At 35.8% G+C, this 16278-nt stretch overlaps 1 protein-coding gene across 1 annotated transcript; it reads right to left on the bottom strand.

The window, feature by feature from the left end:
- Nucleotides 1-424: 424 nt before the first annotated feature.
- LOC127866272 (receptor of activated protein C kinase 1) lies at nucleotides 425-14963 on the bottom strand. The gene is made up of 7 exons (XM_052406712.1): nucleotides 14751-14963; nucleotides 7344-7515; nucleotides 5260-5407; nucleotides 2408-2503; nucleotides 2010-2120; nucleotides 1209-1349; nucleotides 425-742 (listed from the first exon to the last, which is right to left on the bottom strand). The coding sequence occupies exons 1-7, from the start codon at nucleotides 14860-14862 to the stop codon at nucleotides 563-565; spliced, it is 960 nt and encodes a 319-aa protein (XP_052262672.1). The 5' UTR covers nucleotides 14863-14963; the 3' UTR covers nucleotides 425-562.
- Nucleotides 14964-16278: the final 1315 nt, after the last annotated feature.

Genomic DNA, 16278 nt, shown 5'->3' on the forward strand with positions numbered 1-16278 from the left:
AGATGGCGACGCCCATGCCGAGGCAGGTATTTTTAATTTTATACCCGGTATTACTTGTATTATTATTTTTTATTCCGCTCACTTTCCAGCCATATTAGGAAGAAAGTTATTGGCTTTTTATTTCATAGTATTATTCGCTCTATATCTCGACTTTACTCGGTGCAAAATTTCTTACCGGGACGACATTATTAGGGCTCCACTAAGAAAATGTGCGGGGAATAAAATAGAAATATAAAGCAATTTAAATACGAAATAATTGCTTATCATCTTTTTACTGATATGGCTGGAAAGTGAGCGTCATCTAAAAAATAAACAGAAGTAATACAGGGTATAAAACGGCAAAAAATAACCGTCTCGGTATGGATGTCGCCATCTTGACTATCACGTGATTACCCCCTCTGATAACATAGACAACAAAAATTCATTATTTCTTAGCTTTATTTTTTTCACTGTAACATCGCTAAGCTGACAGAGCTAAATGTCAAACAGATGGTAATCCAGCAATGTAAAACAAGCACATGTTCTCCTCAGATGGCTTCATATAAATACTGTCCAGTGAGACTTATCGGCTTGCTGCCATGGAAACCTGCCAGACACGGATCAGGTTGTCTGTGTATCCTGCAAACAGGGTCTGTCCGTCTGCGGACCAGGCAAGGGAGATGCACTGGGGAGGCTCAGCCTTGCTTCCAGTGCCAATCACTTCCTGTCTCAACTCATCCACCACCACCTTGCCCTCCAAGTCCTGCAATATTTTCATACAAACAGATCATGAAACATGGTTATACTATCAGAAATATGGCCATATCATTACTTGCCCTCTTAACTGTTAGGCTAGTAAAAAATTCCATCTGTTGAGTTTAAACTTAGGCTAATCAAACCTTTGCACTTTGAGATACGAAAAAACTGGCAAAGAAAATGCAGAAATACACGTAGAAAGATTAGTCAGAAATGGTAGACAACCAGATTCAGAAATACAGTAAGACAAGGGCAATCTTATTTTTTGACATGAAAACTACTGATTTACATAGGTGAACAAATGCAAACAAGAAACATGACTCAATCAATAAATAACATAAATAATGAGAACTGTCAAGAAATGCAACTTCTTCAATCCAATACTAACCCTACATTGAGAAAGAACAATATTACAAATGATGATTCATGAGCATACTGCAAAGATAATTCACCAGTCACTTCTTTAAGCATACCCAGATCTTGATGCTGGGTCCAGTGGCAGCACACAGCCAGTATCTGTTGGGGGAGAAGCAGAGGGAGTTGATGATGCCACCACCATCCAGAGTGTACAAGTGCTTGCCTTCGTTAAGATCCCACAGCATGGCATTGCCATCCTGGAAAAACATTTTTAGATGACTTAACACAACAACAAGAGCATAGTGTCTAAGTACTCAGAATGCCATTCACAACCTCAGTGTGAAGTACAACCTACACACATTCCAGTGGGTTGGGTTCATCTATTAGATTGGTGGAGATGGGGTGGTTTAATAATTGTTGTAATGTAGATACTACTACAAGCACAGACGTAGCACAGATATTTGACTACCTTAGCAGGACTCAATGGTCTAGATAGAAACCTACTTGTAACAAGAGTACTTCACTAGGCAAATAAAACATCCATGCATCAAAAAGATGTAAAAATGCTTTGCTAATATCAAATGACAAAGGAAACTGTTTCTTTATTTCTAACTGCTTTGATAGTGCATACACGATTCTAGTGATTTCAATCCGAGTTGAAAATGACAAATTCTCTTACCATTTAAATGGTGTCAATAATTTTATGATTAGTGATTTCAGCTTTATGAGTCACACAACAAAATTCAAAAATAGCAACCATTGGAAAATATGCTCATCCCTCATAATTTTATACAAACCCCCTGTGTGCCATTTTTAACATCTTACTTTCAATAAAGTCTGAAGATATCTTCCCAAGACAATGGTTACAGGGCGCAAGTAACAATCTTATTCAAAGTACCCAAAGAATGAAGCTTTACCTTGCCACCAGATGCACACAGAGACCCATCAGGGGAAACAGTGACACAGTTCAGGTAGCCTGAATGACCGTGGTGGTTGGTCTTCAGCTTGCAGTTGGTAAGATTCCACACCTAAAAGTAGGCGTTCATACATCATGTGACACTCGAAATATTTTGTGCTGCCAATATAGATCTTAACATAAGCATTTGTTGAATGATTAAGCCTATAAACTCTATTGCTTTACCATGTGAGTTAAACTAATTTAATTCAAATTCACACACAAAAAGGGTGCTAACACTAAGCACCCTAAGACAAAAATTGTATTGTTCAATATTCTCAAATCAAATGTTTATCACATTCCTATATCAACTGTTAATAACTACCGAAGCTGTTCTTTTTATCTAAGACTGCAATTTACCTTGACTTTCTTGTCCCAGCTGCTGGAGACAATGATTGGGTTGGCGGTGTTTGGGGAGAACCTCACACAGGAGACCCAGTCGGAATGACCTTCCTCCTAGAGATGCAATTGCAAATTAGTACAAGCAACGATTGGAAAAAGTACTTAACAAGTCAATTCGGGATTTTTTTATTTAAGTTTAGTACTTAATTGCACAAACCAATTTAAATGCGTGGTTGAAAGTTAAAAATTTCTGAAAACCTAAATTTTTTGCTTTGGGTCCAGGGGGCCCTGAGAAGCCCTTTGTGGGGGAGAGGGGAGGGGCCCTTCATATATTTAGCCAATTAGAAATCATTTTAAGTATGGTAACAGTCATTCACATGCTACTTCAAAAGACAATCTTACGATACCAAATTTATTTTCTTCACAAGTTGAAATTCCTTTGCTTTAACTGCCTTTTTTCTGGACGATTAATAACCTAGTATGTTTTTTTAACACAAAAACACACAACAGAGTCTTCGTTTTTGAGCGATTCACCAAATTTTATTCCACTTTCATCTATTTCAGCCAACCACTCCCATCGCCATTTATTCTTTACATCCTATTCTAACACCTTTGAGCAAAAGTTTTAATTGGTAGATTGGCAGGGGAATCCACTTGACCGCTCTCATATGCGAGTGAAGTTGACGGTCGGGTGAGTAAAATTTGTTAAATACTCGACCGACCAGGCGAATGCTCTTTTTCAAGTTGAGAAATATAAATTCAGTTCCAGAACTCCTTCCACATCAGTACAAATTGCGAACAATTTTTCGAACGAACAAAAAAATCGTTAAGTACACAAAGAAACTGCACTTTCGTTTTGACATTGAAAACTGACGTCACAGGCACAGTAAAAATATTTCTCTAAATCGGCTGCGCTCTTTTCGTCGTTGTCAGTGCTCTTAGCTAATCAATTAAAAGTGAATAAAACTGTTAAATATATTGGTCATTCCGTGAAATTTAATGTAAATATCAATAAAACAATAATACATCACTGGTTAATTATAATACTTCTTATATTTAATTAAAAATAAACAGAAATAATAATTATTAATAAACAGAATAATTCTGAATTTCGTGATCAGAAGCCTTAGGCAAAATTTACAATATTGTAACCGTATGTCAATCAAGCGTGTCTTTCAGTAAAAGTTCGTCTGAAATATTAAAATGGAAAAGGGTTTTATTTTAAAATATCTTCAAGGTGGTGGCGACAGGGAACAGAAAGAATAAGAAAGGTCGCCAAAACGAGAAGCGGAACGAATAGAGAAAAGGAAAGAGGAGCAGAAAACGTAAGGAAAGCAAATATAATCCATCAGATAATGTAGATAATTTGTTTGCAGTTTAGTGTCACTATGTTAAGTAGGTTTAGAAGGTTCTGGTTGATCATAACTACAATTATAGATACGTATTTTTTTAATGCAGGGCGAGTAGATTAAAGTGAAGGGCGAGTGGATTGTCAGGCCTACTCGCCTTGCAGGGCGAGTGGCTCTGGAAAAATTCTTCAACCCCTGATTGGTAAATGGTCGTTGGATCGAGCATGCAGTTTTAAAAATAAACACCGGATCTAATCAAGAAAAGGTGCTTGTGGTAACATGCAACAAATCATTTTTTGTGTCACATTCCAATAAAACAGACGGCAGTGTGATATTGGACATTTTTCTTGACACTTCAAACTGCATTTTCCCAGTACTTTAAAGATGGAAAAACTTGTGGATGAGCCAGTTTTCTTTACACGCATATGAAAATATTGTTTGACAAAAGTTATGCCTTATTTTTATACAAAGAAGTCAAAATTTAGTATGGCAATGAACTACATGAATGGGAATGATGACCACATTAAATAATTCACAGATGTTCCAACATTTATTAAGCGCCTCTATGGACCAATAGTCAAACCTGAATTCAGTGGTCAGTCAAGGGAAATGATCAAAGTGACCGTTGTCCACAGGTGACCGTTGAATTCGGATCACAATTTTAAGAAGGTTGGTCAGTTGGTAGTATTACTACGTCGTTACCCCACCGAGTCGTTTGCATACAGTGTAAAACAAATGATCATTGCATTATCAAAGCATAATAACAGCATTAACTTACGCGTGTACATTGAATAATAGAGAATAATATCTTTTAGATTGATTTAATTTCATATTGTTAAATTAAACAATGACTTTATCAACGCTGGTATAATTGTTTACTCATGCATCTCATTCATTCAGTAAATAAAGCTTGTCACGTTCCGCTGACGTCACGTCCGTAAAAGTCTAAAAAGCGGATTCGGTGTCATAAACCGATAGTACGGTGTTATTGTACCGTTCTAAATCAAGGAAATAGCGGTCATTTAATTTAGCGATAATTACTTTCAACAAGTCATAAACTCTGATTTATTTTCTTTTGACGATACCCCCACAATTATCCCCGGAAAAGAAACCTTCTCAACACCTTATAATTTGTTTACTCGCAGCGGGCCGCTTTTATAATATCATAGACAGATACCGCTTTCAGACGCTTTAAACGCAAAATAGACGGACAAATAATGTGCTGTGTTTTTAATTTTCGCGACTCGAGACGACTGACGCGTGACCGTTGATTTCAGGTCAAACATGAATTTCGGAGTGGAATATAGTGGCCGTTGGCCGTTATGGTCAGGTGGCCGTTAAATTCAAGTGTAATATAGTGTTTTTCGTCGGGGGGATTCCAGACTGACCATTGTCTGCAGGTGACCGGTAAATTCAGGTGGCCGTAAGGTCAGTTTCGACTGTATATCTAATCAACACATTAAATAAGCAAGCTTGAAACTCAATAAATATTGGTCTAAAATGGTAACCTGTCAATTCTACCTGGATGGTGTACTTGCAAACTCCCAGGGTATTCCACAGCTTTATAGTCTTGTCTCTGGATCCAGACACAATCTGCCTGTTGTCAGCAGAGAAGGCCACACTCAGAACATCTTTTGTGTGTCCGCTGAACATGCGGGTGGTCTTGGAGCTGCAAACAAGAAATATGAAGACCGATAAACATTATTTCAATAATACTAAGAGCAAATGTTACTTAACTATGGACCCTTCCCCAATCTGTTTGGGAACATCAGGCTTCACTTGGAGTCTGACTTGGATATACACCCACAGCAGCAACAATAGCTAATACTTTATTTGCTTTTTTGCCCAATAGGGAAAAGTACCACTACCAGGTCCACAGAAATTGGGAAATATTAAAAACGAACTAAATTTGAGAAAATGTGTGTCATGAAATTATCAGGAATTAAGTGTCTTTTTAATTACTGGGTACTTAATTGCTTTATCAGCCCATTGGTGCAAGAAGGTACCATGTACCTTCTAATTTCAATGTCACATGGTACCTTTTTGCACCAAAGGGGCGATATGATCTGTTACACATCTTTTTGCTGCAATGTTCAGGTTCTGTGCTCATTTTATCTTTAACTTGCAGATCATGCGCTTTTGTAACAAATTTGATGCAACTTTCTACCTTTTGAGGAATTATTGACAGCAATTGGGAATTTTGAAATTTTTCTTTAATTGGGACCATGCCTTTTACGCATACTTAACATAGAAACTAGGTTGGCGCTAAGGAAAAAAACTTAGTAGCCAAATCTAGGGGGGTTCCGGTAAATTTTTTTGGATCCTAGATCGTCTGTGGTGCGTTTTGGGGCTATTTCCTGATCAAAATTTAGACTTTTTTGTCTGAAATTAGCCCGGTTTTGCTTGAAGCTTTGTTCTTTGCTGGTGACCCACTTACCGGTACTGACATTTTGCAGCCGATTTTTTTTGTTTACATAGACACCGATGCCGTAGTGAAAATGATACATTAAGACCGTTAAACAGTTTTCGGTACATGTGGTATTTAGGTTAGAAACCACTTAAACAGCCCGACCGTCTCGGTAGTAATTATATGACATTTTATGAAATCCAAGTTACTTTTTTTTATAGATTTTTTGTTTTTGAAGAAATGCGTGACAAATTACCAAGTCAGCGTGAGACCGTCACTGCTACATTCGCGTCTGCACTATTTGAGACATCCTCCGATTGCGAACCTTACATTTGGTCATTTCCTGAGCTTACATTATTCTGTCCGCTTTCATTTCTAAAGAATTGTGTTAGCATCTGTTGCTTAGACTTTCCTTTTTCGTTCGAAGCATTCATTTTTCACGGAATCTGCAACTCAATTTCTAAATCGGTCTTTCAGTTTCAAGTCGCATAGCGACCGTAAAGGGAAGTTACTCTTATGTACTTTTTTTAGCCAATCAAAATCGCGTTTCTTAGTAAATTAGTTTATAGTGGCTATGTCAATAATGTCATAACTCCGCCCATCTTATTAAATGACAATTCCCTACTCATGCTTCTGGTCGATTCGATAACGTTGAATCGTAACATCTATAGGTCATAACATGGCACGCTTCAGTGATTCAGTAATCACGTAAATCGCTGAGTAACCCAATGTTGGAAAAAGTCTTGTCGCAGTGTAAAGCGTGACAAATTATGACATAAGCCTTGTGGATTATCGAACTCGGCGGTCGTCATTATCCCGTATGGCCTTTCCGGTACCGTAATGGTGTTATCTGTGTAATCTAATCAATGTTTCTGGCGACTAATACGGCCTGAAACAGGCATTTAGACCGTGCATTTGAAAAGAAAAGGGTCTATTTTTTCAACCACCAATTTCCTGAAAATCTTATATTTAATCGCCAGCCAGGAATTGCAATCGCCAATGGCGATTTTGGCGATCGGTAACGCAAACGTAGTAGAAAGAAAATCATTGCTGAATATATAACAGTTGAGGCTTTCTATACAATTGAACTTTCACCAATAGGTTTAACCTAACATAAATTATAATCAATTGTTTACACCATGGTAAATAAATGAAGTCAAAAGAGATTCAAGGAACTAATTAATTATAAAATTCTTACGCGCTAAGATCCCAGAGCCTTAGTGTCTTGTCCCATGATCCAGACAAGGCAAATTGTCCATCAGAAGACATGACAACATCAGACACAATATGACTGTGCCCTTTCAACATCTTATGTGGAACACCAAAGTTGGTTTCGTCCCTTGTCAATCTCCACTGAATCAGTGTTTTATCTAAAACCATAGATCGGTATTAAAATAAATTATCACATCAACACATTCATACAGCAACTACATGAAAACTGACCAAGTTAACACGGTATAACGCTATGTCTAATATATCGCGAATCAGCTGTGGCAGCGCCCTCACACTACTTTGAGGGAAGGGGTCCGCAGCCCTAAGGAGGGGGATTTTTTTGGAAATGGGGAATTTTTATAACAAAAAAAACAAACTATGTTTAACTGTTATAAACATATATTTATATCTATGCGACTGTCTCTATAGGACAGAAAGGTGGACTTTTACTCAATCTATATAACAGTAATCTTATTTAAAAGTCCACCATTATGTCCTTTTTGTTCCTAAAACAATCTAGTGCTGTTTCCATTTGCATGCAAAGTCTGTCTTAAACCAAAGATCACGACCATGATATATCCAGCGTGTGATATAAATTGTCAGGTTATTCATGCATGTTTATGTATGCATTAGCTTAGTTTGGCAATCTTAAAACACGCTATTTACCTTCCTTATTGAAGTATGTGTTATATCCATATGTTATTCATTGGTATAAAACAAAACATTATTCCATGCAAGTATTTTCAAATGCGTTTAATTAAATTTGTGATCCAAAAACAATTGTCAAGTTTTATTGTTAAAAAAAGAATGCACAAATTAGACCCATGTACAAAATGAAGTCATTCATTCTCATGGAAAGCATGGGCTTTAATAGTACCTCTAAATAAAAAGCAAGTAGTTTACACTGTATCTTACGCGCAAAGATTGTTGAGATAGGTCAGTATTGACTTGTGACATTTACAGTTATAATTGTATACACCTTCATGTGTGCACTGGTGTGTTTCGGCAGTTCAAAGCAAATTCAAGAGAGAATGGTAACACCCGAAATGACCTGTGATGTTTGGCAAATGGTGTTATTGTTTATCGCAGTACACAGGTGTTAAAGTGATGTACAATGAAAGCAGACAATCTGGTCAAAACTGGATCATGAATGTCGGATTAAACACAAAACTAAAGTGGGTGAAAAAAGGGTAAAACACTAGTTTGATATATTGCAGTCAATTTTCAACTATAAATCAGGGAATTTTTTTTGGATTTTTCTGAGGGGGAAAAAATCAGTTTTTTTGGGGAAAAAAATTATACTTTTCAGGTGGCGGACTGTCGCAATTCGGCGGCAGATTTGATAGATTGAGGGCCCTGTGTGGACGCCATTTTTTGCACCCGCATTAATTTTCTGTGTAATCCAACATTCATAATCCAGTGTGGTTTAGATTGTCTGCCTTCTTTGTGCATTACATTCACGCTTGTGTACTGCGACAAACATAAAACCCAACTTGCTACACAGCAATGGTAATTTTGCACAGACGGTTATCAGGCTAGTGGCGAATACAGCAGGGGAAAGCATGAAAACAACGTTTGTACCTACAGCAAGATAATGACCAAGATGAAGACGAGATTTTAATTAACTGATTTGTTAATTATAGATTTATTACTCAATTACACAAAGTTCAACTTGAAAAACTGGGAAACAAAGAGTCTAAAATTAAAACATATAGCGATTGTCTGTGAATTATATAGTGGTAAATGTTGTATACAAAAAAGAAGAGGACTTTTAAAAAGGTGCTTTGGTGATTTTAGGGCGTCCGCCCTCCCCCCAATAGATACGTCTATGCATATGTATAACACATGGATTTAACAGTTACAAATAATGCAATAAGGCAGGGTACGCCAAAACCGCCGGTCCTGACGGGTAAATTTTTCTCAGGACCGACAAGTGATTTAAGATAATCGGTCTGACTGACCGACACAATCAGATGAAAAATGGTTTCAAAAAGATCACTCAAAGTGTATAATGTCAGGCTTATTCCGCCCTATGCCACGGGTCCGAAATTTGGCCCCATTCCCAATGCAAATCTGGTTTTTTTCCAAATTGAAAAAAAATTCCCAATTCCAAAAAATTTTTTTTTTTTTTTTTAACCTTAACCCTTTCCTTGACAGCCATTTAGCCAATATAAGCCTCTCCAGTTACCACAAGACCTAGCTGCCTGCTGACCAGTGGCTGATAGCCATCTTATCAATATCAGTACCCCATCTTTACAGGCATTATTGGAAAAACGCTGTTTTATGACCCTCATTGCTTTTAAACGTGATATTCTCATAAAAATTGAAATATTATTGAAAAATACACAATATGAAAGTTTAAGCTAATAAAATTTCCTTTCCTGTGGTGTAAACTGTATGTTTATACCTTAATTTATTGGTCAGTTATAGTCATGCAAAGTTGACTGTTGTGTGTTTTACTGCATTTAAATGCAAATCTCTTTCCAGCTCATATAGAAACTTTGCGAAGTTGGTGTGTTGAATCAAATACAAATAATTATATTTTGGAATATTAATTTTTTTTCTTACTTTCCACACTACAATTCTTCTTTCATGAAGATTTTTTTATTTTATAAATTCATTCTGCAAGCCTCAAAATTCATGTAAATTCTTATAAATAACTATAGAAAAACACAGAGTTTCTCAAACAACTTCATGCATTTTCAAAATAAATTGTATTATTTCTTATAAAATTCGTACGATACTTGGTATTTCTATTACATTAATTCACCTAATGATTTATAAACATTTATAGATACCGGTAACAATTTAATTGGATGTTGCATAATGTGCCATGAATATTCATATAATTAATTTGCATTTTGCATTTTATTACCGATTGAAATCCGGCAATGTCGGCGTCTTCAATTTGTGTATTTATTTGCAAAATTCCAAGTTTATTATCAAATACTCCAGTTTATCTGATCGCCGACATATAACTTTATAACCCAGAAGTCGCCAACAAACCCGTGTATTTGTGTACCAAATTACAAAACGCCGAGGTAACATGGCAAGCGCGCCAATGTCATCTGAAGACTACTGCTGCGTCCGGTAAACATGTTTATTCAAAGTGTCTAGAACCCGTGTTTCTTATCCCTAAATGTTAGATTAGCATGTGCGCTATTAATTATTATTGGTCAGTTCAAAGGCATATTGAAGACCGCCGACTGCGTCTTTGTTTTATTGCCTAATCAAGCACCGATAATCCAATATCCTGTGTATTACGAAACACAAACTTTAGATAAGCACGTGTCGTTTGTAAAAACATTTTAGTGTACATGCCATTTAACATATCGATGTAATAGTCGTATATGATCTCGGAAACAAACATTTACGATATAATGGAATCAAACAACAATAAGAATGAAATCGATTTACACCCAAATGATATTATATCCTTATGGGACGTGTTTATTTTTGCGACATTTTTAACGAGTTATTAATACGTTTTCGGAAAATGTCCAAATTAAATATGGTTCAAGAATAGCAGTTATTTTAGGACATTACGAAATGCCTGAAGCGCGCACATCCCGGAACGTGATTTACGCATGTCAATTGGTAAACCCTCGTCTTGACGATGCATTTCTGTTACACTTAAAACGTCATTTTAAGCATTTAAATAGCAAATTAAATCGTGACGCGTAAAAACGCGTATATATCAGGTAATAGATAGGGTAGTAGAAATGCGTAGATAACAGGGAATCGATACAGGCATAGATAAGCGTATTTGACAGGGAATCGATAGGGTCGTAGAAACGCGTACCTGTCAAGGAAAGGGTTAAAATATATGAGTTAACCTGATCCGGTGTAGAAAATAGAATGTATTGCATAATTAAATTATTTGTTGCATTGAATTTGTTTTAAAAACTGTAAAATATGTAAATGATTATTTAAGACTTTCCTTATTTTCCTCAAAATCCGGCGCTTCGCGCAATTTTTTTCACCTAAAAAAAGGTCCAGCCTTTTCCCCAAATTCAGATTAAAAAACCTGCACTTATTACACATGTTCATAATATTTTGTTAAATTTAAATAAAAGTTATCAAAATAGTTACCAGTTAACAGCTTCTTTGAAATATAAGAAACACTTTTTACATGCGATAATTTTTCCCAATTGAGCCAATTTTGCGATTAATTTTTTCCCAAAATGGGGGTTTTCACGACGCAAAATTTCCAAAATTCCAGTGTGGCGTTTTCCCAAAATGGAGCGGAAAAAGCCTGAATGTGCTATTGGATTAATAGAAATGATTTATAAACATTTATAGATACCGGTAACAATTTAATTGGATGTTGCATAATGTGCCATGAATATTCATATAATTAATTTGCATTTTGCATTTTATTACCGATTGAAATCCGGCAATGTCGGCGTCTTCAATTTGTGTATTTATTTGCAAAATTCCAAGTTTATTATCAAATACTCCAGTTTATCTGATCGCCGACATATAACTTTATAACCCAGAAGTCGCCAACAAACCCGTGTATTTGTGTACCAAATTACAAAACGCCGAGGTAACATGGCAAGCGCGCCAATGTCATCTGAAGACTACTGCTGCGTCCGGTAAACATGTTTATTCAAAGTGTCTAGAACCCGTGTTTCTTATCCCTAAATGTTAGATTAGCATGTGCGCTATTAATTATTATTGGTCAGTTCAAAGGCATATTGAAGACCGCCGACTGCGTCTTTGTTTTATTGCCTAATCAAGCACCGATAATCCAATATCCTGTGTATTACGAAACACAAACTTTAGATAAGCACGTGTCGTTTGTAAAAACATTTTAGTGTACATGCCATTTAACATATCGATGTAATAGTCGTATATGATCTCGGAAACAAACATTTACGATATAATGGAATCAAACAACAATAAGAATGAAATCGATTTACACCCAAATGATATTATATCCTTATGGGACGTGTTTATTTTTGCGACATTTTTAACGAGTTATTAATACGTTTTCGGAAAATGTCCAAATTAAATATGGTTCGAGAATAGCAGTTATTTTAGGACATTACGAAATGCCTGAAGCGCGCACATCCCGGAACGTGATTTACGCATGTCAAATGGTAAACCCTCGTCTTGACGATGCATTTCTGTTACACTTAAAACGTCATTTTAAGCATTTAAATAGCAAATTAAATCGTGACGCGTATATATCAGGTAATAGATAGGGTAGTAGAAATGCGTAGATAACAGGGAATCGATACAGGCATAGATAAGCGTATTTGACAGGGAATCGATAGGGTCGTAGAAACGCGTACCTGTCAAGGAAAGGGTTAAAATATATGAGTTAACCTGATCCGGTGTAGAAAATAGAATGTATTGCTTAATTAAATTATTTGTTGCATTGAATTTGTTTTAAAAACTGTAAAATATGTAAATGATTATTTAAGACTTTCCTTATTTTCCTCAAAATCCGGCGCTTCGCGCAATTTTTTTCACCTAAAAAAAGGTCCAGCCTTTTCCCCAAATTCAGATTAAAAAACCTGCACTTATTACACATGTTCATAATATTTTGTTAAATTTAAATAAAAAGTTATCAAAATGGTTACCAGTTAACAGCTTCTTTGAAATATAAGAAACACTTTTTACATGCGATAATTTTTCCCAATTGAGCCAATTTTGCGATTAATTTTTTCCCAAAATGGGGGTTTTCACGACGCAAAATTTCCAAAATTCCAGTGTGGCGTTTTCCCAAAATGGAGCGGAAAAAGCCTGAATGTGCTATTGGATTAATAGAAGGTAAATGCGTTTTGTTCAACTTCTGTCATTGTTACCTTCATTTTGATGTTTTGATGTTTAAAGTTGGATTAGAATTGACTATCACTTGCGAGTTCAAAATTAACGGTCTTTGTTTAAAAAGCAACCGGGTGCATCCGCCATTTTGTTTGTTCCATTTAATTTCTCCACAACAAAAACCGAATAAAAACTTGTTTCAACAGGCATTTGTGGGCATTTCTGTTAAATAGTTTCATTATTATATTTTCTGGGAAGGATATATTTAAATTGACATACCAACAATTTCTGAAATCAAACGGAAGTTTTTCCACCCAATGTACTATATTTCGGATAATTTAAAATTCGGACATATGTTAATTTGTTGTTGATAGATTGTAACATTGTGTTTTGTGTTATTTCAGACAACAAGAATGGATGGTGGTAATTATCATGGGCCTTTCTATCAAGTAATAGGTGTGAAAGACATTAATTTAATTGAACCTGGAAATCAACCACCTCAGCTAAGAGAAAATATTTTAACAATAGGTGTTGTTTTAGAACTTGGGAAATTGGCTAATAAACAGAAATTGAAGTCATCCAAAGTAGTGTGAATGGGTGTGTGCAATTATGTCAAACTTGATTGGATGTCACCCTAACTTTTCAAGAACACGGATTTGTAGAGCTGTGGAGGCTAAAAACAGTTTGACATTCCTTTGGTTTATATGTGGTTTATTTTTAATATAATAATTGTTTCATTATATCGACTTTGGACATGTTTTTATTGTATTTTAATTTGATCAAAACCAATTAACACCTAAAAGGTACTCTCTTTTGATGTGTTTTGCTGTTACAGTTTAGTCGGACAGTGGGACTGACAGAAACTGATTCGGACTGACAAAAATTTCAAGTCTGTCAGTCCAAATGACTGACAGATTTTTCAAGTTTTGGCAAACCCTGAATAAGGTATGTAAAAAGCGTGTTTTGAAATTGCCAAACTATGCTATTCCATACATATACATGCATGAATGACCTGACAAGTTATATCGCGCGTCATATATATCATGATCTTTGGACCCCGCAAATCGCGATATAATGGAGTTACAGTGTAAAAATACTATCAATAGAGACAGGGATGCAATACAGCTTCTGAAAAAAAAATTGACAAAAACTAAGATATGTTATGAGAACAGCGACACATAGTTTCAATGATGAGAAAACAGTGAGACATGGCTGCAATAGGAACAGAGATTGTGATCAATTCCACCATATCACAGTTTAAAATCAAAACAAAAATGTAAACAGTGTACAGTTTTAATTAAACGAAGTTTCAATACGATTAGAAATATTTGAAGATTCGTGAGTGTTATATAAAGAACAAATATCAACGCTTTGACATGTATAGGTTTGGATATTATAAGCTATTTCTTTACGGCTTACATGGAATTTATCCGAACCAACTGTCATTGTCATGCTTAAGAGTTGTCAACATTATAATGGATTTAACAACAGGACATACATATGAAATATCGGATTGGCAATGTGTTTCATTAAACAACCGTGTAACGATTTAACACATCATTATATAGGAAAAGTGAAGTCAATTAATCTGTACATGAAGACGACGTTTTTTCATTACCCCTTGAAGCAGACAGAATCATGTCTGGATATTGAGGTGTGGTGGCAATTTGGGTGACCCAACCACCATGACCCTGAAGGGTCGCACGCAGTGTCATCTGTTCTGTAGACATTTTAAATAAGCGATGATTATCGGTGTCGATTGAAGTCGATTTCTACACCACTATGATTTAATGGCCATCGGTGTCGGCCATTCACCGGAAAAGAGACAGACGTTTACTTCCGATTCTCCGATTTAACCGAAAGATAAATTACAACGCAAGAAAATGGTTTTAATCGGATGCATATAATACAAACTTGAATAGATCACTGTTTTAATGAACAGGACATTTTTTTAATATAAGTTTCAGTTTCAATATTTATTGCAACGTGTGAATGTTCAGTTAACACAAACATCATATAACAAATACATTCGTTTAAGTCTTTTTCATTTGTCAGTGCATTCAATCACCGCCTACTAGTACTCACTTAGTCTTATATTCTTTCCTCATTGAGTATATTTTAACCATACTATTGTTTCGAATGAGTTGAAAGCAGTCATTTTTTTCGTTTTGCGTCTGCAAAAAAACAACAACAACGGAACAAGCGAAATATCATATGCATAATTATTGGTAAAATAAGTACTCCGTCTGTCCAAATTAATGCGTTGCTCGACATGTTGGTGTGCGCTAAAATCGTTACAAAGGGCAATTGTTTACTGACAGACGGACCAGCGGATTATAAAACAGTCAAACAACAGATTGATATATTAGAATACTGGTTTTTAATACAATAAAAATTGTATGCAGTTGCACAAAATTTACGTTCTCCCCATTGACTTAATTACGTCTGCGCTTACGGATCAACCGTTTGCATATTTCGCAGCACTCACCAGCTTCTTAACAATTTCAATGCCACTGTTATGAACATGTGTTCGAATGAATGCATGTATACATGCAAATATATGAGAAAGCAATACAAAGGTAGTAAAATAAACTAATGGCATCGAAAAAAATCAATTAAAGCGTATAACAAAAGATACTGGTATTGCTGTATTAAACTCGTTGATCGAGCACGAAGAAAAAAGGGCAATTATTGAGAAACTTCAGGTAACTTATTTATTCAAAAAGAAGTGATGAGTATCAATTTAATGTTTTAATTTCGTTGAGCCAAACATGTGTGTACTTTATTTGATTAGTTGAAAGCTCTCGGGCCCCACCCCTTCCCTCTTTCGTCGGAAACGGTCCACTATTCAGCGATTATGATAATTCAAAGGCACGCGATTTTTCACGAAATAAGTTTCATGTGTTAAGTTTTATTATGAGGCATATGCAGCGTTTAGAGTGACATACGCTTTAGGCTCAGCTGGGAGAAGGATTGAGTATTATAAAGGCTCTCGCATTAAGATTCAAGAGGCCCATCTACGGTATATGGGCTTTAAGTCCAGGCTGCAGTCGGTCGCCTAGATAATTGGCTGTTTTTTATCTTTTAACGCTCATTGTAAAAACTAATGTATGAAACACCGATTTTAAAGCACTGTTCTGTTCTCA

This window comes from Dreissena polymorpha, chromosome 2, assembly GCF_020536995.1.
Source record: "Dreissena polymorpha isolate Duluth1 chromosome 2, UMN_Dpol_1.0, whole genome shotgun sequence".
Lineage (NCBI taxonomy): Eukaryota > Metazoa > Mollusca > Bivalvia > Myida > Dreissenidae > Dreissena > Dreissena polymorpha.

What these genes read in the sequence shown, in the direction of transcription:
- LOC127866272 (XM_052406712.1), bottom strand. Translation starts at nt 14,862, where the DNA reads ATGTCTACAGAACAGATGACACTGCGTGCGACCCTTCAGGGTCATGGT. An exon ending in GATTCTGTCTGCTTCAAGGG is followed by an intron (nt 7,516 to 14,750) that starts GTAATGAAAAAA and finishes CTATGGTTTTAG; the next exon opens with ATAAAACACTGATTCAGTGG. An exon ending in TTTGCAAGTACACCATCCAG is followed by an intron (nt 2,504 to 5,259) that starts GTAGAATTGACA and finishes TTGCATCTCTAG; the next exon opens with GAGGAAGGTCATTCCGACTG.